This window comes from Uranotaenia lowii, chromosome 2 (assembly GCF_029784155.1).
Source record: "Uranotaenia lowii strain MFRU-FL chromosome 2, ASM2978415v1, whole genome shotgun sequence".
Classification (NCBI taxonomy): domain Eukaryota; kingdom Metazoa; phylum Arthropoda; class Insecta; order Diptera; family Culicidae; genus Uranotaenia; species Uranotaenia lowii.
In genome coordinates, this window is record NC_073692.1 from 190,461,509 (window position 1) to 190,485,792 (window position 24,284).

Sequence of the window (24,284 nt, forward strand, 5' to 3'; positions counted from 1 at the left end):
ATATTTCCAACTCTAAACGCGCGTACTCAACACACTAACGGCGTGTTCGTAAATTGATTTGTTTGGGTGATGCATAAGTCGATCGATTTTTTTTTGGTAGATGTCAAATTACTTTCCAATGCTTTTGCAAACGACTGTTTGTAATTTACGAATAGAAGAATAGAAGAATAGAAATTGTAAACTCCCCTGGAGTATAAGCACAAGAAGTTAATCGGGTTCGCCCATACAACCATGAAAAAACATACATGAACATGTATTCGAAATAAAATAACGATTATAAACTCCTCGGAGTATAAAAACAAGAAGATCAGGCACACAAGAATTGACTTACCGATAAAGTAGACTCGAAAAATTCTAAAAATAGATATGACAGGAAAACAATACAAGAACACATATACACAAAAACTGTAACATACACTAGTCAGCCAAGTTGGGCCATCTCTGGCCCTAGGCAAAGTCGTGTAAAACGCAGACAAATAAAAAAAAAAACATCTTTACTTTTCACGTGTTATCATGACCAAGGTTATTAAAATACTAGGTTTTCTGACAGTATAGTTTTCGATTTCAAGGTTTAGTACAATTTTGGAATAAATGAAAAAGACTTTTAAAGACGTTTGGGTAGATACGACATTTATTACGTTGGCAAATTAAAAAAGGAAACCCAAAATTGTCATAAAGTTGCTTTTTGTATTTTAAACTCCCACATCATCGCGCCAAGAGAACAATAAAGAAGGGGATTGTCATCCAGCACGTTGACCCTCCAATATGTCATTTGTGAAGAATCTTCCCATTCCCTTTGAAGACTCCATGAATTTGAACTCATGAAGCGGTTTTTTCTCGAATGGTTGATTTGGTTTATGTTTACAGTATCGGTCCTAGATTGTCTTACAATGTGGGTTGCTCCAGTTGTTCGTAGCCTAGAATATACCGGAATTCAATCCCGAGCACCAACCAACTCCAGATCAGGTGAGTTAGCACAAAAAAGAACACAAAAATGGCAACATCCTTCATGATCTTGCTAACCGTTTGGGTAAATTTGATGATCATCTGCGAGTACTGCTGGGAAATTCCTCCCAACATAAAGAGAATGTTCAACATTGACCCTTTTTGCTCATAGGTTCTTAATAGGAAAACTTCGATCATTTCCCAACCTAGCAGCAAAATGAAAACGTTGCCACCAATCAAATCCTGCCGACCGGTAGCAAACAATAGGTACACCACGGTGGCCATCAGTGCGATGTGAATTTTGGTGCGCAAGAACCTAACGAGCCGCGTCGCAGGTACGGGCGCTGTCGTTTGACTATTGGACCCAAAGGGATTGGCTCCTCCGCCACCTAGAATTCCCAATCCACCTCCTTCTGGAATCGCACCATTTCCCTGTGCCTGACTAAGGGTGTTAAGCAGTGCAAAAATGTCTTCATTATTTGGATTAATATTAGCTAAAAGTGGCTCTGTCCGTTCGAAGACGTCACGCTCTAACTCCGGATCCGGATAGATGACATCCGGCGGTTTAACTGTGAAATCCTCTGGAAAGGGATAGCAGTAATTAACAGATAAATGCCTTTAAAAAACTGTAAAACTCACCCGACGGAGGTTCATCGTGCTCGCGGCCGGTGATTTTGGTCAATCGGTTGTTGGAGTTTTCTAGGATCCGCTTACGCCGGGCTTCGCGACGTGCGGCTAGTAAATCTGTCGAGTCGGTGACACCGCCGTCTCTTTCGATGGGCTCCGGCCGCTGTGTTGTTCCGATTTTGGCTTCTTCCATTTAGGAAAGCTGGCAAAACTGATGAAGTAATTAAAATTCACTGGAAAAAATGTTTTAAAGTAGAAATTAAAAACAGGATTCGCACCTGCTCTGGGTGAATGGTGACAATTTGTTTTGATTCCTTTTTTCAGCCCAGAAAAGGGTATCGGCCAACGAGTTCGAATAAGATTTGCCCGAATTGCATCAATTACACGCGTCGGAAAAAATAAGAAGCTTACACGCTTAGGAATTTTTTTGCAAAAGTAGTTTGAAAATAAGTATCTGAGTAAAACATTGAAAAGATGTAAACTCAGAAAAATCCTAAGGCGGCATCCATAAATTACATAACGCAAAAATTGAACTTTATTGACCCCCTCCCCCCCGTATGTCACAAATCGTAACGCTTCGACGTACCCCCCTATGAAAATTACGTAACACTGATACTGATAAATGTACTTAATATTCGGTTTTCCAACGGTTATTTCACGGATATTCATCATTTTAAGGAGTCTATCTCAGAATCTTTAATGAGGAAAGGTTACAAACTAATTTCAATCATGTTGAAGCTTACAAATTTTAAGCTTATTTTAGTTTGCTCATCATTCTGCAAAAATTGTATGACATCAAAATAGCTGCGATTAGTAAACTGAAATTTTTAAGGAAAAATCGTTACGTAACGATGAGCATACCTCCCCCCCTCTCCTATGTCACAATTCATAACGCTCGAGCTTACTCCCTCCCCTCCCTAGGAGCGTTACGTAATTTATGGATGCCCCCTTATCTGATAATTTGGTTAGATTTCAAGATTTTCATAAAACCGATAAATTGTCAAATTTTAAAAATTAACAAAAAAAATATATGTATACCATTTTTTTATTTACTGCCCGAAAAGGATTACGCCATAAAAAAACAGACTTTTACCCTTTGTTCAGATATTGATCAGATACAGATTTAACACATTTTGTGTGTAGTTTTTCCGAGTTGATTAAGTATATTATAAAAATAAAATTTATTTAATGATTATAATGATTATAATTATTTAATGATTATAATAAATTTCAATAATGGTTATAATGGTTACTTAATAACCATTTGAAAATCTTCTTGATTCAGTTGTTTGATTTTATTGTTCCAATTGTTTTAAAACCTTAGCGTGTTCTGTGCTTACTGTTGTTGTTTATACCGCATCCGTATTTAGTTCGATCCCTGAACCAACATGTTGTGCAACCGATTAATTTTACATCGGTCCAAACGGCTCCTGTTTTACGGCAGTCCGGTACGGTGGAACCATACCGACCTACCAAAGAACAATCTGAATGAGAAATACATTCGCAACATTGGAATTCTGGCTCACATCGATGGGGGTACATTATTTTTTAAAAACAGGTAATCAAAAAAGATTCGAACATTATTTTTCTCGACAGGTAAAACCACAACGACGGAACGAATGTTGTTTTACTCCGGTAAAACCCACTCTCTGGGCGAAGTCCATCACGGCAATACGGTGACGGATTTTCTGAGCCAAGAGCGGGAACGGGGCATCACTATTTGTAGTGCGGCCGTCAGTTTCGATTGGCGGGATCATCGAATAAACTTGCTGGATACCCCGGGCCATATCGATTTCACTATGGAAGTCGAACAGTCCCTGGCGGCCGTTGACGGAACCGTTGTCATTCTGGACGGATCGGCGGGAGTCGAGGCACAAACGGTAACCGTATGGGGACAAGCCGATCGGCATCGGTTGCCCCGGCTGGTTTTCGTAAACAAGATGGACAAGGAAAGTGCCGACTTTGAAGGCTGCCTGCAGGAAATTAGACAGAAGCTGGGAGTGACTCCATTGCCGCTTCAGATGCCTTTAAGGGAAAATAACAAGCTGAACGGTAAGGCCTTTTTGAAAGTTTAAGTCTCTTATGTTGTTAATCGATCATTAATTTTCCTTTTAAACAGGAATCATTGACATCCTTGCGGGGACCGAAATACGGTTTGACGAAAAAACCACTGGTCGAACCTTTCAGCAGCTGCCTCTGCAAGGCAAAAACCTGGAACAAGTGCGATCAAATCTGTACCAAGTTATTGACGCTCTCTCCGGAATGGATGACAACTTGGCCCAAGCCATCATCGAATCGGACAGCATGGAGAATTTGGCACCGGAGCTGGTGCTACGAGCAATTCGTGACTGTACCCTGAAGCAGCAAATCGTACCGGTTCTGCTGGGTTCGGCCTACAAAAACATCGGAGTTCAGCTCCTAATGGATGGGGTATTGCGCTATCTTCCAGCGCCGAATGAGCGTAACAAAATCTACGATAGTTTCGGGTAAGGTAGCATTGTTTCTATTGCGATTTTCGGTAAAATATATTTTTTAAAAAGTTCAGAATTCGTTGGAAAAATATCGAAGGTGACGCACGACAAGCAGCGAGGACCGCTGAGTTTGGTTCGTGTTTTCCGGGGTGAGCTGAAGAAGGGTGCTAAAATTACTACCGCCAAAGGTGTTACGGAAAGTGTGCAACGAATCTACGCTCCCTGGGCGGACGAGTATCGGGAAATTTCATCTGTCGGTCCAGGAAACATTGGCCTATGTGCAGGACCCAAATCGACCGTAACCGGAGATTTAGTCGTAGCGAATGCGTCGGTTCTGAGAAGTGCATTGAAAAAGATGAGCTCTTCAAAGTTCGAGGAAGTAGACGAAGATGAAATACTGGCTAAAAAACTGTCCTTGCAAACGGTCGTACCAGATGCAGTTTATTTTTGTTCTATAGAACCAGCCTCGTCAGCTTATCAGACTGCACTAGACAATGCTTTGAAGGCAATGCAACGTGAAGATCCTAGTCTAAGAGTTTCCTACGACGAAACGACCATGCAAACCGTTCTCGGAGGAATGGGAAAACTGCATTTGGAAATCGTCAAATCGAGAATAATGTCCGAATACAAAATAGATGTCGACTTGGGACCTCTTCAGATTGCCTACAAGGAAACACTGGAGCAAGGTTGTCGAGGCAGCTGGACTGCTGAAAAAGAGATTGCTGGTCATAAACAACTGGTTCGAATGGAATTGTCCATCCATGAAGAAAAAAAGGACGAAAGATTCATTCTGGACAATTCCCCAGAAGCTCAGGACAACCTCAAATTGATTCGTCCTCGACAAATGTCTTTCATACGCAAAGGTTGTCTGGCAGCATTGGAACGTGGCCCGAAGTTGGGTGGTCAACTGATGGGTGTCGCAATAACTATACACAATCTAACGATTGGTAAAGGAACGGCCGATACTTTTATAATGGCTGCGGCGGCTCAAAGTGTTCAGCACGTGCTTTCCACTGCAAAATGTCGTCTTATGGAACCAATAATGCTGTTGGAAGTGGCCATGCCAGCCGAGTACGTCGGTACAGTGTTAGCAGATTTAAGCAAGCGTCGGTGCACCGTTTTAGATGTAAGTTCTCGTGGGCAGACGCATAAAGTGCTGAGTGCCAACGCACCATTGGCGGAATTGGATGACTACTCAAGCGAAGTTAGACGCATCAGTTCTGGGACGGCCAGCGTTTCCATGCAACCGAACGGCTACGAACTGTTGAGTGAGCTAGATGAAGAAAGTGCCATTCGAAGGGCGCATGGTTTGGAATAAAGGGAAGAAAGACAAACGTAAGTATGGGACCATGTTCTGACTGATTGAGAAAGCCTTGTAATAAAATTAATATGCAATCCGATTTATTTACAAATATTAAACCCGATTTGGATCATGTTTAGGAAAAAGCAGGAATACCCGTAATACCGCGTCCGAGAATCAATGCATGGATGTCGTGTGTTCCTGGAAAAAAATGGATAATTTTGTTAGTAAACTCATTAGTATTCAAATTACGATTTTGAAAATTTTGCTTTAGTTTTTTTTGTCTGGGCTTCTATCTTTTGAGATGATTAAAGTTTCTCGCATTGTACACATTTAAATGTAAATTTTAATGATATCGCTGAGCGAGTATCATGTCTGTGTTGTTTTCCCAAAATCACACAAATCCACGATGGAAAGCATGGTGTCAAACCATAACCTTTAACAAAGTTTAGGAACCCTGTCACCAGATGACCCTCGTCTCGAAGTCGGATGAAATTTGAGATGTATATATAGCTATAGCTGTATTTAAAACTGCGGAAACATTTGAATGATCAGGTCAAGAGGAAGTGTCTAAGTGTGTAAGGGAGAAGGATTACACCAAAAAGCCCGAACGCATCGCTTGATAGTGCCACAGATGAAATAGTGTTGTTATGGTGCTATAAGTTCAACAGGGTCGAATTTGACACTAGATAACGCTGCAAGCGACGCGCACGTCAACTCAACCCGATCTACCAATGAAGATCGTAGGGCTTTATAAGATAAATTAGTGGATAAAGGACAAAGCATAGGGATGAATCATCCCAGAGGATGAAAATTCCGTACAAAAAAAGAAGGACAAAGCAGTTGAACTATGCACGGGTTCCTGCTCGATTGATTAGCCTGTAGAAACGATGGCTCCAAAATCTGACGGATGGCACGTCGATCGTTGCCGAAATCCATGTTGAGTAAATATATTAGGGATATCTTTAGAGCCATTCTTGATCCTCAAGTTATCTTCAAAAGTTACGTTAGATGAAAAATAAATCTTACCTTCATAGGTATTGACAGCTTCCAGATTCATCACGTGTCTAATGATATGGTACTCATCGGAAATGCCGTTTCCTCCGAGCATATCTCTGGCAACGCGTGCGATTTCCAGCGCCTTTCCGGCGTTATTTCTCTTGAGCATCGAAATCATCTCCGGTGTATGTCTGAAACAATTTTCACAACGTAAAATAACCCTATTTTCCTTATAACATTCCATTTACTTACAGTTTCTGGTCCTTCAGCCGGCCCAAATGCAAACAGGCAGCCAACCCCAAGCTGATTTCTGTCAGCATATCAGCCATCTTTTTCTGCATCAGCTGATTGGCAGCCAAAGGTCGCTTAAATTGTTTCCTATCGAGTGTGTATCCGCGCGCTACCTTAAGGCAAGACTCAGCTGCCCCCAGAGCACCCCAAGCAATCCCATACCGAGCATTGTTCAGACAACCAAAGGGACCTCGCATACCGGATACATTTGGAAGAATATTTTCCTCCGGAATGCGTACCTCGTCCATCAAGATCATACCGGTGTCCGAAGCCCTTAGAGAAAATTTACCCTGAATCTTGGGAGTCGATAGACCCTGAGAGCTCTCGGCGCGATCGATGATGAAGCCACGGACTTTACCATCTTCGGTTTTACCCCAAACGATGCAGACATCGGCTACAGGTGAGTTCGTAATCCATGTTTTACTACCGGACACTACGTAAGTCTTCGTTTTCGGGTCGTGGATAGCTTTTGTCTCCATGGATGAGGGATCGCTACCGTGATTCGGTTCCGTGAGACCAAAACAACCGATCAGCTCTCCTCGGGCCATCTTGGGAAGATATTTTTGTTTCTGCGCCTCCGACCCATAATCGTAAATGGCACCCATACAGAGCGAACTTTGGACGCTAAATGCCGATCGGTAACCCGAATCAATACGCTCAACTTCCCTGGTCAGTAGACCGTAGGCTACGTTGTTTACGCCAGCACAGTCGTAGCCCTTTATCGTACATCCGAGTACTCCAAAAGAACCAAGTTCTTTCATTATTTCCTTGTGGAAGACTGTAAAAAAAATTAATGAGAAATCACCTCATTTTGATAACGTGATCCCATTTACCTTCATCTCTGTTGGCGGTGATGACCCTGGACAAAAGTTTATCCTCGCAGTACACCCGGAAGGAGTCTCGGATTGCAATTTCATCCTCTTTGAGCTGGGATTCTAAGTTCAGTGGATCCTCCCAGTTGAAGGTCGCTGAAAATGATAATCACGTTAGATTATTTTAAGACGATCATTCTGTTTCTCAAAAAGTGAGAAAAACACTTTGTTGTTTCCAAATTCCCATGCAACCAATCAAACACTGTCCCCGTATTATCTTATCATTGCTCGAATTGTTATGCTGCTAGTCAAATAGTTTCGCGAAACCCGTATAGAGATAAGCGCATTCGCATAGCAGCAAGCAGGCCGCCTGTTTTTGGAGGGCTCGCCGATCTTCAGCTTATCACTTATCAGGCAACTTCGAGATGCTTGTAAAATGTGCCTCATGTCTCAGTTTCACTTACGTTGATTGCCAGAAGATGAAAATGAAGCTAGAACAGGTTTGAAAAAAAGGCCAATTATTAAAAATCGCAAATGTTGTCACAGTTGCAATGGTGCAGTGCTTAATATAACAAACCTTTCGCTACATTGCCAATCTTCGTCGCCGATCGAAACTGGTTTAGCTTATTGGTGACAAAACGTAGAGCCATTGCTTCGGTATTCGATGCGCTGTCGCTGACTGATATGCGCCGTGTGCTTGTTAGTCTGTCAACACCGAATCCAGGACTGGTGGTTGACTGGTCAATTGCATCACACCTTCAGAGCCAGTCTACACTTATTCACTTTAGATTTCAAACAAAAATTATGTGCTCACGCGAGATAGTGTTATCGTCCCCTTCTTGAGTCTCTCACAGTCAGTGATCTCGGTGTGTAGTGACTTAGCTCTGTTTGTTATGCATGATTCTCTCAATATGTTCCCGCATGTGTTTGTCCTTGTATTGAAGAGATAATTTATAAATAATATTTTTGTTCTCATCTGCTGTCTTATGACATTAAGTTTGTCATTTATCTTTAATTTTTTGAAAAATTGTATTACGCAGTTTAACTACACATTTTATTGAATGTGATTATGATAAGCTTTAATTAGCTTTTAGAATTGGTTGCAACTTGCAACACCTGTGATTAAAACTTCATGTTTTCAAATAACGTATCTCCATTTATGATTAAAAGGACTTAAGATATTTAGAGAAGTTTTTCGAGAGCTAATCTATATTATGAAGTACCGCTTTCGTCGCAAAAAGTATAAAACTATTCGTTATCTTGTACATATTTGGTTTCAATCTAACAATCCAATTTTCATATCAGAATTAACTAGGCTATTCTATTTAAACTAATACCGTATTCGTTTTCGTTCAGTTTTGCACCGGTAGTGCACTTTTTAGTCTTCGTGGTCGTTTTCACGATGTGTTGCACTGGTAGTGCACCATTATGTGGATGGTGGCACACTCCGAAAATTATCAGTGATGCTCATGCCCTTTGGATTTGGATCCTGAAAGACGGACCTGTTTTGTTCTGTCAATGTTCTTCTACACATTCCCCATATTGTTTGCCTGATTTGACATTACGCTAGCAAGCCGCAAAAGGAGATGGAGTTTTCATTCATAACAGCAAGAAAGGCTCTCCATCTCAATCCCACGCACAGCACAGTACTCTGAAAGTCGGAAACGTGTGTTGATAATAGAAAGAGAAACCGGGAGAATCTGCTGAGTAAATTTTACAATCGATCCTGTTACTCAATCTACATTCACAAACAAAATGATTAAAGAGAATTAAAGGCTTCTATTAGGGCGGAACAGTGGCAATACCAAGAATAAAAATTAGATATGTTTTGAGAATTTTTGTGTTAAATATTGGCTAATGAAACAAAACACGAATTTTGTTTCGATTTTTTTTTTATTAATGATAAGGTATCTAGGTGATATATAATTGGTTGTATACTGTTTACCGGAATTTCATTTACCAGACTGCTTTTTACTGGGAATTCATAAACCGGAATGAACCATTTACCGGACTGACATCTACCGGAATAAGTAGTTTTAAGTACAAATCTATGATTGTATCCCGTTTACCAGAAAACTTTACCCCGGAATGACAAATACCCGAAATCAAACCCCAGTATGAATCAATTCCTAGAAAAAAAACTGTAGAATTTTTTTTTTGTTGTTTAGTCAAAAATTTTATTTATTTGCATAGTTTTCTGTTTCACGTCATAACCTTTTGAACAAAATTCCTCCAAATCACTCGGTCCATGACAACCGTTCTCCAGTTTCTCTGGCATCTCACATTCGGCAGATCACGCTTCACCGGGTCTAACCACCTCACTCGTTTCGTTCCTACCAGATTCGAAGCGAAAACCTGTTTTGCAGGTCAGGCGTCCGGCATTCTCGCAGCGTATCCCCAGGGTATCCGTCCCGGATTCTCCACCTTCGGGCTACTAGGTTCTTCGTAGAGTCGTGTGAGCTCGTGGTTCATCCTTCGCCTCCACACTCCGTTCTCCTGCACGTCGCCACCGAGTGTGCGCAGGTCCTTCTCGAGCAATATCAACGTCTCGTGCCCGTAGAGAACAACCGGTTTAATGAGCGTCGTGTACTTTGGGTCGTGTACTTGGCACTTTGTGCGAGGGCTGCTGTTGCTTGTGGAGTCCATAGTAAGCACGACTTCCGCTGAACATTTGCCTCCGGATCTCACGACTGGTGTCATTGTCTGCGATCACCAGTGAGCCGAGATAGACAAAGTCTTCGAGTATCTCCAGCTCGTCGCCGTCGATCGTGACTGGACAAGCGTGCTCAATCGGTCTCGGACCCGCAGGCCAGCAATCCTTCCTGCTTCGCGTTTCAGTTTTGCGGTAGATCTCCTCCACCGTCGCATCCACTTATCTCCTTTGCCGACTTTGTCAACGTCGTCGGCAAAGCAGATATGTTGATTGGATGCCCCGCATTTCGCCCACCGCTCGTCGAATAACATCTTCTAGCGCCACGTTGAATGTCATGCAGGATCGACCATCGCCTTATCGAAGCCCTCTGCGCGATTCGAATGAACTCGACAATTCACATTTTTGGAGGATTTGCCGTAGTGTGAAGATCTGGTCCGTCGTAGACCGTCCCTCTATAAAGCCGGCCTGATGACTTTTGTATACGCACTTTAATTACTTTTAGGAAAACTATTAATACGGACTGGTAAAAATACTTTTAAAACTGTTAGGGGTTTCCGACTCTGGCTACCCAAGCAACCAGAATTCCCTTAAAAAGGTTCCATAGATGCTTAATCAGCTCTCGTTCCTGGCTGAAGAGAATGCTAATCAGCCCAAAATTTAAGTTCTTAAAGCTACTTTGAAGTTCGTTTAAGAGGCTGTAGAGAATGCTATTCAGCATCTAAGAGAACGTTAAAAAACTTCTACGCGCCAAAAAAAAAAATCTGTTTGACAGATTGCTCTTACATCCAGATGACAGACTGCTAGTCTGTCGGTCTATCAAAGTTTATCTGCTCTCCAGGTTGCTATGAATTTCACCAGCCTCTCGACCAAACCAGCAATAGTCTCTGAACTGTGTATTAAGAAGTATTTCAATTTTACCTTATGAAATGTTTAAGGTCATGAGTATAATAAATGAAATGAAAAAGTCGATGGCTCAACTTTTTTTTCTAATTTGAATACATAACTACAAAATTCATCACAACAATTTTATTAATTATTCCTTTTTCCAACATTTTTACACAATAAACATATGCACAGGACACTCCTCAACATTTTCAAATAGCCGGAACGCCCTTAGAAATATTTACGGTATCTAGTTTTCTGTTTGAACCGGATGTGCGCTCGTTTTCGGAATTCCCCGGGTAGCTGGGACGCATTCTTGATGATGACGATCAGCTCGGTATTGTCTGGAAAGTGTCTCTGACTTCATTTTTCAATTGTGCTTCAATCTATATATGAACTGCGTCAAGCGACCAGGAATATTGTTCCTTTTTTAAGGCACCTTTTCCTTCGATTATGGTGTATAAAACTCGATTATGGTAGTCAAACCACAGAGAACAGACGTACAAGCTCGAACAAAAAATCGTCAAAAAAGTGTGTAAAATTTCAAATGCTATCACCAAATAATACGTTAGAAATCGACTACAAACAGTGCCATCTATTGCGCAGTTCAAAAGTCACAAATCAACTTTGAAGTGCCCAGTTTTAGAAAAGGCGTAATCATATATAAACTCACAAAAAATCAAAAAGGGTGTTGGGATTTTTACACAAGTTTCGTGGGCTAGCTTGTACGTCTGTTCTCTGTGGTCAAACTGCACAGCACAAGCAAAAACTATTTTTTTCGTTTTTTTAAAGACATACACCGTCTTAGCCGATTTTAGCTTTACAGACTGAATAAATGACGTGGACAACTTAAGATTAACATTTAACACCCAGTACCAAGATGGGAATCGAACCCATGCCATCAGTGGACCAGCGATTACCGTCTTACCACGCTAACCACTCGACCACCGAGACGTACGGTTTTTGCTTCGTTTTCGTTTATTGATTTTCGTTTTATTGCTCATGTAAACAATCAACATACGTTTTGACAGAAATATTTGACATGTCGCTTGAAAGTTCCAAATAAGTTCTTCACAATACCTAGAAGGATCTTGGATGGTTCATCAAGGTGTGATTAGCGAACGCTACGGACCTTCTTTAATTAAGTTCCATTAAAAGCGCTTAGAATTTCCGTTTTCGATATTTCAACCTTTTAAAAGGCGATGGAAGTTCCTCAATAACTTTTACGTGACATGAGTCACCTGAAATTCCCGTTAAACAATTGTTCAACCAAATGTGAACTTCGGAGTTCTATCTTTAAGTAAGAACGCGACTTTTGGTTGCTTGGGATGAGACTTTAGACATGAGATATGTCTAATGTCTCATGTCTCAGGTCTAATGTCTCATGTCCCATGTCTCATGTCTCAGATCTCATGCCTCATGTCTCATGTCTCAGGTCTCATGTCTCATGTCTCATGTCTCATGCCTCATGCCTCATGCCTCATGTCTCATGTCTCAGCTCTCATGTCTCATGTCTCAGATCTCAGGTCTCCTCATGTCTCATGTCTCAGGTCTCAGGTCTCAAGTCTCAGGTCTCAGGTCTCATGTTTTGTGTTTCAAGTTTCAGGTCTAATGTCCCATGTCTTAGGTCTCATGTCTCAGGTCTCAGGTCTCAGGTCTCAGGTCTCAGATCTCAGGTCTTAGGTCTCAGGTGTCATGTCGAAAGTCTCAGGTCTCAGGTATCAGTTCTCTGGTCTCATGTCTCAATTGTCAGGTCCCAAGTCTCAGGTACCAGTTCGCAGGTCTCAGATCTCAGGTCTCATGTCTTAAGTCTAAAGTTTCAAGTTTCAGGTCTCAAGCCTCAGGTCTCAGGTGTCAGGTCTCAGGTCTAAAGTCTCAAGTTACATGTCTTATTGTTTCAAGTTGCAGAGCTGCATAAATTTAAAGGTTTTTTACACGGTTTTCCGCAATTAGCACGTTTTTTTACACGGCTTTCGGAAATTAACACGGTTTTTTACGCGGTACGTAATCAGTGTAAAAAAAGACCTTGGTGTACTTAAAAATCAATGAAATATCAATTAAAATGTAAGAGATTACACTAATTGTGATAACTTAAATTTCTTGTAAATCAGTAGGAAAAAAATCAAACTTCTGATACAAACTCAAGAACCGTAACTAGTATTTTTATAAATTTTTAAAAATTGAATCTTTTGTTTTCAAAGAATTTGTACAACTTGAGGCTGGAAAGTTGGCTAAAAAAAATTAAATCTACCCACCCAGTAAACTCATCGTTAGATATGTTGAACTTTTCTAATATTTATCTTCTCTGCTTTGGCAAAGATTTGCTCAGTATCCTCAGTATTGATAGAAACAATAGAACATCACTGGTGACAATCAGATTGAACAAAGTGGTTTAAGAATATTTAATAAATTATCTAAATAATGTTGTCTGCTTCAAACTTCCAGAGAAGAAGGCTCACTTTCATGTACCTAAAGTAAAAACAATCTTGTCATATCTTCGTAGATTTTCGCTGTCCTACCATCTTTGCCGGCAAAGAAGTTAACAAATCGAACGTGGTGCTCTCCCCAAGTTTCTCAATCTCAAGATGAAAAAAGTGACATTTTATTTTGCTCAAATCGCGTGTTTTTATCGTTTTCATTTACAAGGTCCATCCGACCATAGGAGAGTGTTGGCAAAAATATGTTGCTATTTCCTGAAAACCGCGGAGAACTTTGTTGTTGTAGATTAAATACACATCTCCCAGTCCCTCATCATCGAATCATATCATACGATACGACATGAATCCTATGTTGGTGTGGTGCTGCTCTAGTAAAAAGTATGCTCTTTGGCAGCCAACAACAAGCCGCGAAGAGAGTGATGATACCTTCCTTCCATCGAGCAGCACATCATCAGTCAGTACCATCCGCTCATTGCTACCGCACGATTCGATTCGAGTCCTATCGGCGCGTCACGGTCTTGTTTCAGAATTCAGCAGGAAGATATAGGGTCAATAATATTCATTCCTACATCATCAAAAAAAAAGTGACGGCGGAACCATTCGGACAGGATACAATGTTCAAAGGATTATGCACGAAACGCGAACGAACGAACCACATCGTCTAGAGAACCTTGAAGATAGTGTGGTGCTTACAAGCCTCAGGTCACACCGATTAATGGCATTACTCGGGGGAAGGGGAAAAGTGGACGGATACTAATCACGGTTTACTACTTTTGCTGAGCCCAGTAGAATCGATTTCAACATTGGTGGAACTGTGTGAAGCGGATAATTTGGAAGAGAAAAAATAAGTCGGGCAAATACATATATGCCGTAACTGGTCAATACTGGGTGTCCTACCTTAATAATGATGGTTGTGTGGTGTGCATGCATGTTGTGATATAAGAAGAGTTCCTTGAACTGTTTCCAACATTCGATATCAGGATTAAAGTGGGTAATAGCAGAACTTTCATGTGGATTGAATTAGGCGAAGATACTCCAATAACAGTGCTACGGTTACAGTTGGTGGTATCCTGAATAATGGGCGCTACTCCATGGCAGTGTTGAATTTTTTCACCCAAGAACACACGAAAAAATCTTCCTCCATCCAACCAGGATTGATTCTGCAGTGGATACACACGTGCAGTGCAGAAAGGAAAAGTCAAGCCGAGTAAGAGGTAAGGATTATTGACTTTTTTCAAGCAGGAAAAATTAAAATACGCATCGTTGCCTTCGGTTTTGGGGAAGACCCTCTTTTACCCTTGAGTTAAAATCGAACCTCTTTTTCGGATGATGGATGCCAAAAAAAGAGGCACCATACTATCGCTACTGTATGTTAGATCATTAAATCGATAAAAATCGTCGTATGTGCATGATGATGTTTGGCAATCGAACAACCTACGTTTTCCTGCCGTTCGTGTGGGATAGCTTTTTCCTAGATTGGTACCTACACTTGCCCAGTACTGAAGTCTGAAGGCATTTGCGAACCACAGTGATGGAAATGTGATAATTTATCTGCATTTTCGTTTTTCGCATCCGTTTCTTTACACTAACTTTCGGCGAGAATGGTTCTATATCTACCTATAAACGAATGCTCAAGGAGATGGGGAAGGTGAATATTCCACATAGGTACGCAACGAACGAAATCGACCAAATGTGCTTATCACTTTTGCCCTCTGATGAGTGGTAAATTTTGACCCTTTTTTTAAGAAGGATGTTTAAGAGAGTTCTCTAGAGGAAGTATTAAGGGCCGTCTTCTTAACTGATCTCGATTGGATGGGAAATAGTTTATTGCAGAATAGAATAAGAATGGTTCGATTGAAAATGTTAAGTTTGCATACACAAATGGGAATGCGTTTGAAATGGTACTCAATTCTATAGAGTTTGTTTTGATAAGGCCGGGTGAACCACATTGCGTGTTTCGAAAAAATCGCTGTTGAAATTTCCAAATACATTTTTGATTCTAGTAGGCATTTTAAATGACTCTAAAAATGTTCTTAAAATTTGGTATGCGATGTGGAAATCAATGAAGAACATGCTATTGTATTAGATGTGGATTGTATATTCAGTGCAGATGTTCTTACGACATTTTGCATTGGCTACCTGGCGCATACGTCGTTATGCAAACAAACATAATTTCGGTGTTATACCTAGAGTTTCATTCTCTGGCCAAATTAAACTAAAACGAAGAAGAAGAAGAAACATAATTTCAACTTAATTTGATTAGATTCTTCCAATTTTTGTTATCTCCATTGAAACTAATGGAAAACTTAAATTCGACTCAATAGAAAGCAGAAATGATATCTGGAAGTACCCAGATTATGACCTGGCTGCTTGCTGATGTAAAGGGTGATACGGTCAAAATTTGGTCAAGGGGAAACGCGTGTAAATCGGTGAAATCGTTTAATCAAATTAAATTTCTTTTTCAAGTTTAATTAGTATAAAATTCAGGAAAAATATTCAGTTAGACTTCCGCTTTTCCAAATCCGAATTGCCAGGCCTTACGCTTAACCCCTGCCATCAGATTTTGTACAGCCACCTTGTCCACCTTCTTCGCCGCAGAAAGCCAGTTTGCCTTAAACTGCTGCTTGTCCTTAGCAGTTTTTTTGGTCTTCTTTAGGTTCCGCTTGACAATAGCCCAGTATTTCTCAATTGGGCGGAGCTCTGGCGTGTTGGGAGGGTTCTTGTTCTTGAGAACCACCTGCACGTTGTTGGCGGCGTACCACTCCATGGCATTTTTACCGTGATGGCAAGATGCCAAATCCGGCCAAAACAGTTTGAAACAACCGTCTTTCTTCAGGAAAGGCAGCAGACGTTTATTCAAACACTCTTTCACGTAAATTTCTTGGTTGACAGTCCCGGAAGCTATGAAAATGCTGCTTTTCAAGCCACAGGTACAGATGGCTTGCCAAACCAGATATTTCTTCGCGAACTTTGACAGTTTCATGTGCTTGAAAATATCTGCTACCTATTCCCTTCCTTTTGCCGTATAAAACTCCTGTCCCGGAAGCTGCTTGTAGTCGGCTTTGACGTAGGTTTCGTCGTCCATTACCACGCAGTAAAACTTCGTCAGCATCGTCGTGTACAGCCTCCGGGATCGCGCTTTGGCCGTCGTATTTTGTTTATCATCGCGATTTGGAGTCACTACCTTCTTGTAAGCAGCGGTGTTTAAACTCGCCTCGGAAAGAATCATTCGGCTGATTTTTTCCGAGTTTAACTTGTTGTGTGCAGATTGATTTTATCTTCGTTCCAATCATGACGTGATTGCACACAAAACAAAGAGAACAGTTCCGAGTTGATGTTTTCCCCTCCTCGCAGGAATAAAATCACACCAATGAAACAACAGAACGAAGCTTACCGTACACGAATGCTCACGAGCGATCGTTGCCCGACGGACCGAGTTAACATTCCTCGCACCCTTCTCTCGCTCGTTTCCCGTTCCCTTGTATCTATCACTTTTAGCCACGCCCCCATGCGTTGTCCGATTGATGTGTTCGGCTGCCGAACGAAAACGATTTTTTCTTTAATTCACTGAACTGTTCGTTTGCTTCGCTGATGTTTCTCCCCCGATTGCTGTTTACTCCTGCCGAGTTTACCCGAAGCTTACTTCCTGATGCTTTCCGAGTTGAACTTTAGATAGCATCATTGCAGATTGAGTTTAACGAAATAAAATCGTTCTGCAAAGAAGGGCAAAGTGCGAGTATGTAGACTCGCGATTTTAACATCTCTGCTTGTAAGTCGATATTCCGGCTCGTTTTTTGGCTCGATGCACGGTTGTAGACGATACACCCAGCTTATTTGCGGCATCTCGGAGAGAGAGGTTAGGGTTTCGCTTGAAACTACCGGCAACTCTCTTTATCGTCTCCGGTTTTCGATTTCCCCCCGATCCAGACTTCCTGGCTGTCGACAAACGTTCCCCAAACACTTTAATTACTTTTGTAACGGGCAACTTTTAGCGATTTTGCCAGCTTTGCGCGCGAGTAGCTCGGAGTTTCGCGATGCGCGAGCAATTTTTAATACGCTGCTCTTCTTCCTTGGACGGCATTTTGACAACTGAAGAGTGAATTCCAAAATCAAAATTGGAGCAACATTCTACACACGCACACCATCAAAATGAGGGGTGTTCAGGTTTTTTAAATGAAAAATTGAAAGAAATGCGTCAAGTTGATATTGACCAAATTTTGACCGTATCACCCTTTAATTCTGATGATCGTTTACGTTAATTCAAATATTAAAAATAATTATAAATTATTTGATTTTGATCACGTTTGTATAATATGATTGCATAAAGTTGCTCATGAGGTAGGTAAGCCGGTTAGAGGAATGCGTAGAGATATTTTTCATTTTTTATACTCAGTAGAGTATATAATTTTCGTTACATCGTTACATTTCGTGCTATTAGTGTTAATTTTTACGTACGAAGACTTACAAAATTCCCTTAACCTAGATTTAGGGAGGCGAGATTCGATCCCTGGACCTCTGGCTTATAAGTCAAAGACGTTCGCCATTAGTCTAAACGGCTACCCCTTTGTTTTGTTCGGATAGCTGTATTTATGCACGGTAGGAATACAACAAAACTTACCAAACAAACTGTAAAAATGTTTTACCGAATTTTCATGACTTTGCACCAAGTATTTCGTAATTTTAGGCCAATTGCTGAATATTTTACCGAACAACCGGAAATTTTTTACCGAACAAACTGTGAAAGTTCGTTAAACAACTAGTATAGTAACCGAATTCGGGTTACAGTGAATATTTTAACAAATTCTGAGTATTTCATTTTGACGATAAACTTTCGTTTTATTAACAACTAGCTGATCCCATACGAACTCCGTTTCGCTTTCAATTTAGAATATGTCATGAACAGTTTGAATGAATGTCAGGCATTTTCCAGACGCATTTTCGAATGCATTGTTGAGCAATCATTGTAAAAATGTGGAACACGTTATATGTTCGATCACTTTTTCTGTCGTTTGCTACTAAATTTGAAATCAGGAATCAATTGATCGAGCAAAAATCCCCGTATATGAATTTTCGTCTTGATGCGATACAATCTCACGTATTTGTTGCAGAAACTAATTCAACAGACCCCCTTTTTTGTCCTTTGATATACATATTGAAATCAGAAATCAATTGACCGTCCCAACCCCCGTGTACAAATTTCGACTCGATCATTTCAGATCGGTGACCTCTTTTACGAACCTTGATTTCTGAAATCTATTGCCCTTCCCTCAAAACTCCCGTGTGCAAATTTTCAAACCAATCCATTACATAATAACGTCAATATCACAAAAAAATTGAAAAGGTTATATGGATGACCCCTCTGGCTGGTCCCTTACACAAAATTTGATACCAGCAATCAATTGCATTTCTCTAAAAATATCCGAGCGCCAATTTTCTTCTCAATCCGATGAATTATAACGTCAATATCACAAAAATAATCACAAAATATTGGAAAGGTAATATGGACGACCCCTTTTGCCGACCTCTTACACTGAGTTTGATACCTGAAATCGATTGCTTGTCATTCGAAACTCTCGTGTACCAATTTTCATCTGAATCCGATGTAAAATAACGTCAATATCACAAAAATAGCGAACAGTGAATATGGACGACCCCTTTGGCTGACCCTTTAGGCGGCATCCATAAATTACGTAACGCAAAAAATGCACTTTTTTGACCCCCTCCCCCCCGTATGTCACAAATCGTAACGCTTCGACGTACCCCCCTATGAAAATTACGTAACGCTGATAGTTACCCCCCCCCCCCATTTTCCCATGTTTCGAAAGAGAAGCTTAGAAAAGACTTTAAAATAACATTTTTTTAACGTTCTTCAAAACGAAATTATTATCTATCCAAATCGCTCCTTGGTACTCATTGATGATAACTCTCCGATAAAATAAATTGATTATCTTATTAGGAGTTGCTTGTAAGCTGATGATCTACCTTGTTTAATTTGTTTTGTTCAAGGAACATAACTTGTTATGCAAAACATACTCCACTTAGTAATATTCGTCGGAATAATCAGAATTGCAATTTTTAAATCAATTAAGTAAAAATAGTAAAATTTCCGTCTTAAGGTTGCATTGAGTTCTTGAGGGTAAATGTACCTAATATTCAGTTTTGCAACGGTTATATCACGGATATCCAATACACATTTGAGGAGTTTGTCTCAGAATCTTTAAAGAGGAAAGGTGAAAAACCAGTTCCAATCATGTTGAAGCTTATGAATTTTAAGCTGATTTCGGTTTGCTTATCATTCTACAAAAATTGCATGACATCAAAATAGCTGCGATTGAACTGAAATTTTGAAGGTAAAAATCGTTACGTAACGATGAGCATACCTCCCCCCCTCCCCTATGTCACAATCCGTAACGCTCGAGCTTACTCCCTCCCCCCCCTATGAGCGTTACGTAATTTATGGATGCCCCCTTACACAAAATTTGATACCGGCAATCGATTACTCGTCCCTAAAAACATCCGAGCGCAAATTTTCATTTCAATCCGATGTACACTAACGTCCATATCACAAAAATATTGAAAAGTTAATATGGACGACCCCTTTTGCCGACCCCTGACCCCAAATTCAATACCTGAAATCGATTTCTTATCTTTCAAAACACCCATGTGCAAATTTTCATCATGATCCGACGAAAAATTCCACCAAAAACGCGAAAACAATATTTGTCTTGTATGGACGACCCCCTTCAGAAGGGGTCATCCAAAAATCTGAAAACATTTTTCATCTTTCCTAGTCCTAATGAGCATCCATGCCAAATTTCAGACCTCTAGCTCTTAAGACGGCTGAGTCCATAGAGGACAAACAAACAAACAAACATACAGAAATTGCTTTTTATATATATAGATTTGTAACTATCTGTTTAAGTGAAACTTTTTAAATTTCGCAGATGCTTTTCTGTAACTTCTACACTTGAACCTCTTAGGTATTTAACTGGCTGTACTTGAATAAGTTATTTCTGTAGCTTCGAGCCTAACATCAACAACACTGAATACTTTTTCAAAGCACACACGGAAAGAAAACTACAGTATTTCCAACAATGATCCGCTTATATTCAATAATATTTCTGATTGATTCTCCACTTACTGCTAATATTGAGCTTCAAACTATAAATATAATTGATTATATGTTTGTTTTGAGGCAGTGTCAATGGTTTTGGAATACTGGGTAATTTGCAGTTTCCACAGATCGTTAGCCTTATCAAGTACTTACTTATTTTTTGTCTTATTATCAATGGAAAATACAGACGAGACTTGTCAACGAAAAGTTTTTGGCTGAAAACCTGTCAGGTGACCGCTAAAGAGTTCGTTTTGCTGTCCAGTACGAAATTTTTAACAATATCTCCCCACTGGTAGTCCAAATATTTTGCGCATGATTTGACCACTGTATTTTTATTATTTTACTGGTGACAGATTTTCTACCTTCTCAAAACGAAGTCAGGCCTGTTTATAAGTCAACTAGACAAACCAGTAGAAAAATCATGTTTTATCACTTCCTCTATCGGTATCTTCGGATTCAGCATAAAAAACTCTCACATTTCTTAACTTCATGGAATCAATCATCTTGACTTTTATTTAAATTTAAGCTCGCTGTTAGATCCTCTAGGACTTATTTAACGATTGTCTATGTGAACTTTGGTCTAATAGTTGATTTCCACCTTTTTTTGGGTCTCCCACTGCGACTTCCCAAAAAATTTTGTCAATGAACTTCAGTATTGGGCTATATCTCAAAAACCACATGACAGATTGTCAAATTTTAAACACGTACTTATTACATTAGGGGAGAGTGGGGATACTTGATCCCCTTTTCTTATTTTCACCATATCTTTTTGGAAAAATTTAGCAACTCGCCGTGTTTGACATTTTCTGACAGCTTGTAACTTCAAGTTTCTATGCTCCAAAAATTAGAGCGATACTTAAACCCGTTGATAAACTAGAAGTATTTTCGTGGGAGTAATAAAAATTGCGATTTTTCTGAAGTTAGGGGAGACTTGATTCCCTATTGAAGTAGACTTGATCTTTTATTCAGGAAGCCCTTAAACTTGTATAAAAATCAAACAAAACCTCAAGATAGAATGTTAATTTACTATTTTGGTCATGTTTATTCTCATTTCACAATTTATTGCAGACATAAGAAGAAAATTCTATAACTTTGTCTCAACGCTATTAACATTGCATACTTAAAGGCGCTATTTTTTATAACTAAGAGAAAATTAATTATTTTTGGTCTTTTCTTCAGACAATTCTTTGATAAATATTAGTTTTTGGATAAATATTAGTAATTTCGTGATCAGCAATCATAACGATCAATTCAGAAGAAGAATATGCTGTTTGGAAGAGGGATCAATTGTACCCAACTCTAGGGGATCAATCATACCCATAATCAACATTTTAGAAAACTTTTTCTGAAAAAAGTTGACAGTTTTCCATTGCTTTGAAAATATGGCATTATGAAGTTCATTCTACGCTCGAACGATTGATACATTGGAACAAATATTTTTTCATAATTTTCCCATGTAAGGAACATTTTAAAGTGATCAAAAAAGATCTTCAAGTTACATTTTGTGAAATTTTTCAAACAAAGATCAATTACTCAAACAGTTATTTTGTTAAAAAAATTTAAACTACAAGCATTGTTATTTTGCTCATTTTGGCACATTTTTCTAGAACATTTGATCTTTGTAAGAAATTCCAGTTTCGAGATATAGCTAAGGAATCAAGTATCCCCAGGGATCAAGTATCCTCATTCTCCCTAGGTAACTTCACTGAAAATTTCATTAATTTCCATTCAGTTATTCAAAAGTTATCCAAAAACACTTCTTATGTACTCAAACATAAACTTGAATCACTGATCATACTGACAGGATACTTAGAACGAAAATTCGATCATTTTCTGGCTAATTTTTTTCGTCACATTTAGCAGGTTCGCAAAACCGACGGTAGGTGGCGAACCTATCATTTTCCAGATACAAATGCCCTGTAGGAAAAATGTACCTGTTTAGCCCGATTTTATCGCAGAAATTGCCTGTTTTTATTTTAAAGTTGGGTGGCATTTCCTAACCGGGATAGCATTTCTTCAAATCGATCGATGCGCACTCTGTAATCGGTATTGCGTACTGTTGTAAAAATTATCCAGAAAACGAAATCGAGTGTCCAGTCAGTGTGGTCAGTGCTTGAATGTTGCAAAAGTGATTGGTCTGTACGTTGTAGGTGACTTATGTCTCCCAAATCCCATGAGTGAACTATATGTACTCATGAATGAACTTGAAAGTTAAAAAAGTGCTTTATATGTACGTTGTAAAAGACTTAAGTCACAAAAATGGCACACCAGTACTCTAAACGAGATTTACTAAGTGCATTTTTCCTGTCTTTCTTTCAAAAACAATTTTATTTATTTACATAGTATTCCGTCTCATGACATAACTTGACGAACATAATTCCTAAAATTCACTCGGTCCATGGCAACCGTTCTCCAGTTCCTCGGGCACCCCACGTTCGCCAGATCACGCTCCACTTGGTCTAACCACCTCGCTCGTTGCGCCCCCGCTCGTCTTGTTCCTACCGGATTCGTAGCGAACACCTGTTTTGCAGGACAGTAGTCCGGCATTCTTGCAACATGTCCCGCCCAGCGTATCCGGCCAGCTTTCACCACCTTCACTGGGTTCGCCGTAGAGTCGCGCGAGCTCGTGGTTCATCATTCGCCTCCACACTCCGTTCTCCTGTACGCCGCCAAAGATGGTTCTTAACACTCGTTGCTCGAATACTCCGAGTGTACGCAGGTCCTCCTCGAGCAATATCCATGTCTCGTGCCCGTAGAGAACAACCGGTCTAATGAGCGTCATATACAGGTTACACTTCGTGCGAGGGCTAAGTCTTCTCGACCGCAGTTGCTTGTGGAGTCCATAGTAAGCACGACTTCCGCTGATAATTCGCCTCCGGATCTCACGAGTGGTGTCATTGTCTGCGGTCACCAGTGAGCCGAGATAGACAAATGTCATGTCATTGGCTGCGGCAAAGATACCGTCACTTCAAGATAAAGAAGTGGGCTTTGCCGCGAACATTAATTCTTCTATACGGTCTTTCGATGTTCGCAACGCCACTTTAAGAGTTCGGGCAACAAGATTCATGCATCTAGCCATGGTAACCAATGTGTGTCTTGGAAAAACAAATCTGCTTTAAAAGTATATCTGTTGGAAGTGAATACTTCATCTACAATGCTTTAAATGGTAAAAATAAATTTTGGTTGACCTTTTGTACGAATTATTAACCATATATTGCCATTTGGAAAAAAATTGATTTGAATTTGAATTAAACCGAAACTCTGCTTTTCTAATTTTACTCTGTTCGAGAAGAAAATCATCTATTGAATGCTCAATTGGGAATCTTTTTGTTCATAAAAACAAGTATGTTGAAATTGATACCAACAGTGCGAATACGAACAACGGTTGCTTTGATGATTTTGTATGTTATTTGACGTAGCAGTTGTTGAATACTCAAACCATTGACCCCCATGGAGGGTGTACAATAGACTGAGTCGATTTGGGGTCATTTTTGAATTCCTCGAACCCTGGGGTCTAAAAAGCTTCGTCGTGGTCCAAAACTCATCCATGATTTTTTGCAGAATTTTTAAGTAACGTTCACATGAGTAAATTTGAACTTTTAAGTTTGTATGGGAAAATGGAATATTTTGTACTGAAAAATCAACATCGTTTTTGTTTCTTCTGTAAAACCAAGCCAGCTAATGGTTTTTGTGCCAATTTATAAAATTCTTTTAAGAAATTTTCCGCTGAACAACTTTGTCGAAGACCGTAA

At 39.9% G+C, this 24,284-nt stretch overlaps 4 protein-coding genes across 7 annotated transcripts in view; 2 read left to right on the forward strand and 2 right to left on the reverse strand.

Annotated features, from left to right (window-relative positions):
* Positions 1–600: 600 nt before the first annotated feature.
* Positions 601–1,949, reverse strand: LOC129746890 (uncharacterized). 3 transcript variants are annotated; one of them, XM_055740818.1, is made up of 3 exons: positions 1,851–1,949; positions 1,585–1,783; positions 601–1,526 (listed from the first exon to the last, which is right to left on the reverse strand). In XM_055740818.1, exons 2-3 carry the CDS (start codon positions 1,763–1,765, stop codon positions 886–888), a joined length of 822 nt encoding a protein of 273 aa, XP_055596793.1. In that variant the 5' UTR covers positions 1,766–1,783; positions 1,851–1,949; the 3' UTR covers positions 601–885. The 3 variants fall into 3 exon arrangements, with proteins under 3 accessions (XP_055596793.1, XP_055596794.1, XP_055596792.1); XM_055740819.1 differs by having other exon boundaries at positions 1,585–1,774; positions 1,851–1,894; XM_055740817.1 differs by having other exon boundaries at positions 1,585–1,883.
* A 994-nt stretch (positions 1,950–2,943) lies between these two features.
* LOC129746005 (ribosome-releasing factor 2, mitochondrial) lies at positions 2,944–5,372 on the forward strand. Its single transcript, XM_055739423.1, has 4 exons — positions 2,944–3,108; positions 3,169–3,624; positions 3,692–4,058; positions 4,113–5,372. Exons 1-4 carry the CDS (start codon positions 2,961–2,963, stop codon positions 5,359–5,361), a joined length of 2,220 nt encoding a protein of 739 aa, XP_055595398.1. The 5' UTR covers positions 2,944–2,960; the 3' UTR covers positions 5,362–5,372.
* Positions 5,373–5,422: 50 nt separating this feature from the next.
* On the reverse strand, positions 5,423–8,239 carry LOC129746382 (glutaryl-CoA dehydrogenase, mitochondrial). The gene is made up of 6 exons (XM_055740018.1): positions 8,023–8,239; positions 7,910–7,936; positions 7,467–7,601; positions 6,595–7,411; positions 6,373–6,533; positions 5,423–5,544 (listed from the first exon to the last, which is right to left on the reverse strand). Exons 1-6 carry the CDS (start codon positions 8,093–8,095, stop codon positions 5,480–5,482), a joined length of 1,278 nt encoding a protein of 425 aa, XP_055595993.1. The 5' UTR covers positions 8,096–8,239; the 3' UTR covers positions 5,423–5,479.
* A 5,368-nt stretch (positions 8,240–13,607) lies between these two features.
* LOC129749722 (zinc finger-containing ubiquitin peptidase 1-like) overlaps positions 13,608–24,284 on the forward strand; it is a 32,615-nt gene continuing 21,938 nt past the window's right edge. For both annotated transcript variants that reach the window (XR_008738149.1, XM_055744777.1), the window contains exon 1: positions 13,608–14,632. The gene's annotated coding sequence lies outside the window, so the exon portion shown is untranslated. The remainder of the gene's footprint in view (positions 14,633–24,284) is intronic.

What these genes read in the sequence shown, in the direction of transcription:
- LOC129746890 (XM_055740818.1), bottom strand. Translation starts at nt 1,765, where the DNA reads ATGGAAGAAGCCAAAATCGGAACAACACAGCGGCCGGAGCCCATCGAA. An exon ending in GCACGATGAACCTCCGTCGG is followed by an intron (nt 1,527 to 1,584) that starts GTGAGTTTTACA and finishes ATCCCTTTCCAG; the next exon opens with AGGATTTCACAGTTAAACCG.
- LOC129746005 (XM_055739423.1), top strand. Translation starts at nt 2,961, where the DNA reads ATGTTGTGCAACCGATTAATTTTACATCGGTCCAAACGGCTCCTGTTT. An exon ending in TCTGGCTCACATCGATGGGG is followed by an intron (nt 3,109 to 3,168) that starts GTACATTATTTT and finishes TTTTCTCGACAG; the next exon opens with GTAAAACCACAACGACGGAA. An exon ending in AAAATCTACGATAGTTTCGG is followed by an intron (nt 4,059 to 4,112) that starts GTAAGGTAGCAT and finishes TTTTTTAAAAAG; the next exon opens with TTCAGAATTCGTTGGAAAAA.
- LOC129746382 (XM_055740018.1), bottom strand. Translation starts at nt 8,095, where the DNA reads ATGGCTCTACGTTTTGTCACCAATAAGCTAAACCAGTTTCGATCGGCG. An exon ending in TTCATCTTCTGGCAATCAAC is followed by an intron (nt 7,602 to 7,909) that starts GTAAGTGAAACT and finishes TATCATTTTCAG; the next exon opens with CGACCTTCAACTGGGAGGAT. An exon ending in AGCTGTCAATACCTATGAAG is followed by an intron (nt 5,545 to 6,372) that starts GTAAGATTTATT and finishes ATTTTTTTCCAG; the next exon opens with GAACACACGACATCCATGCA.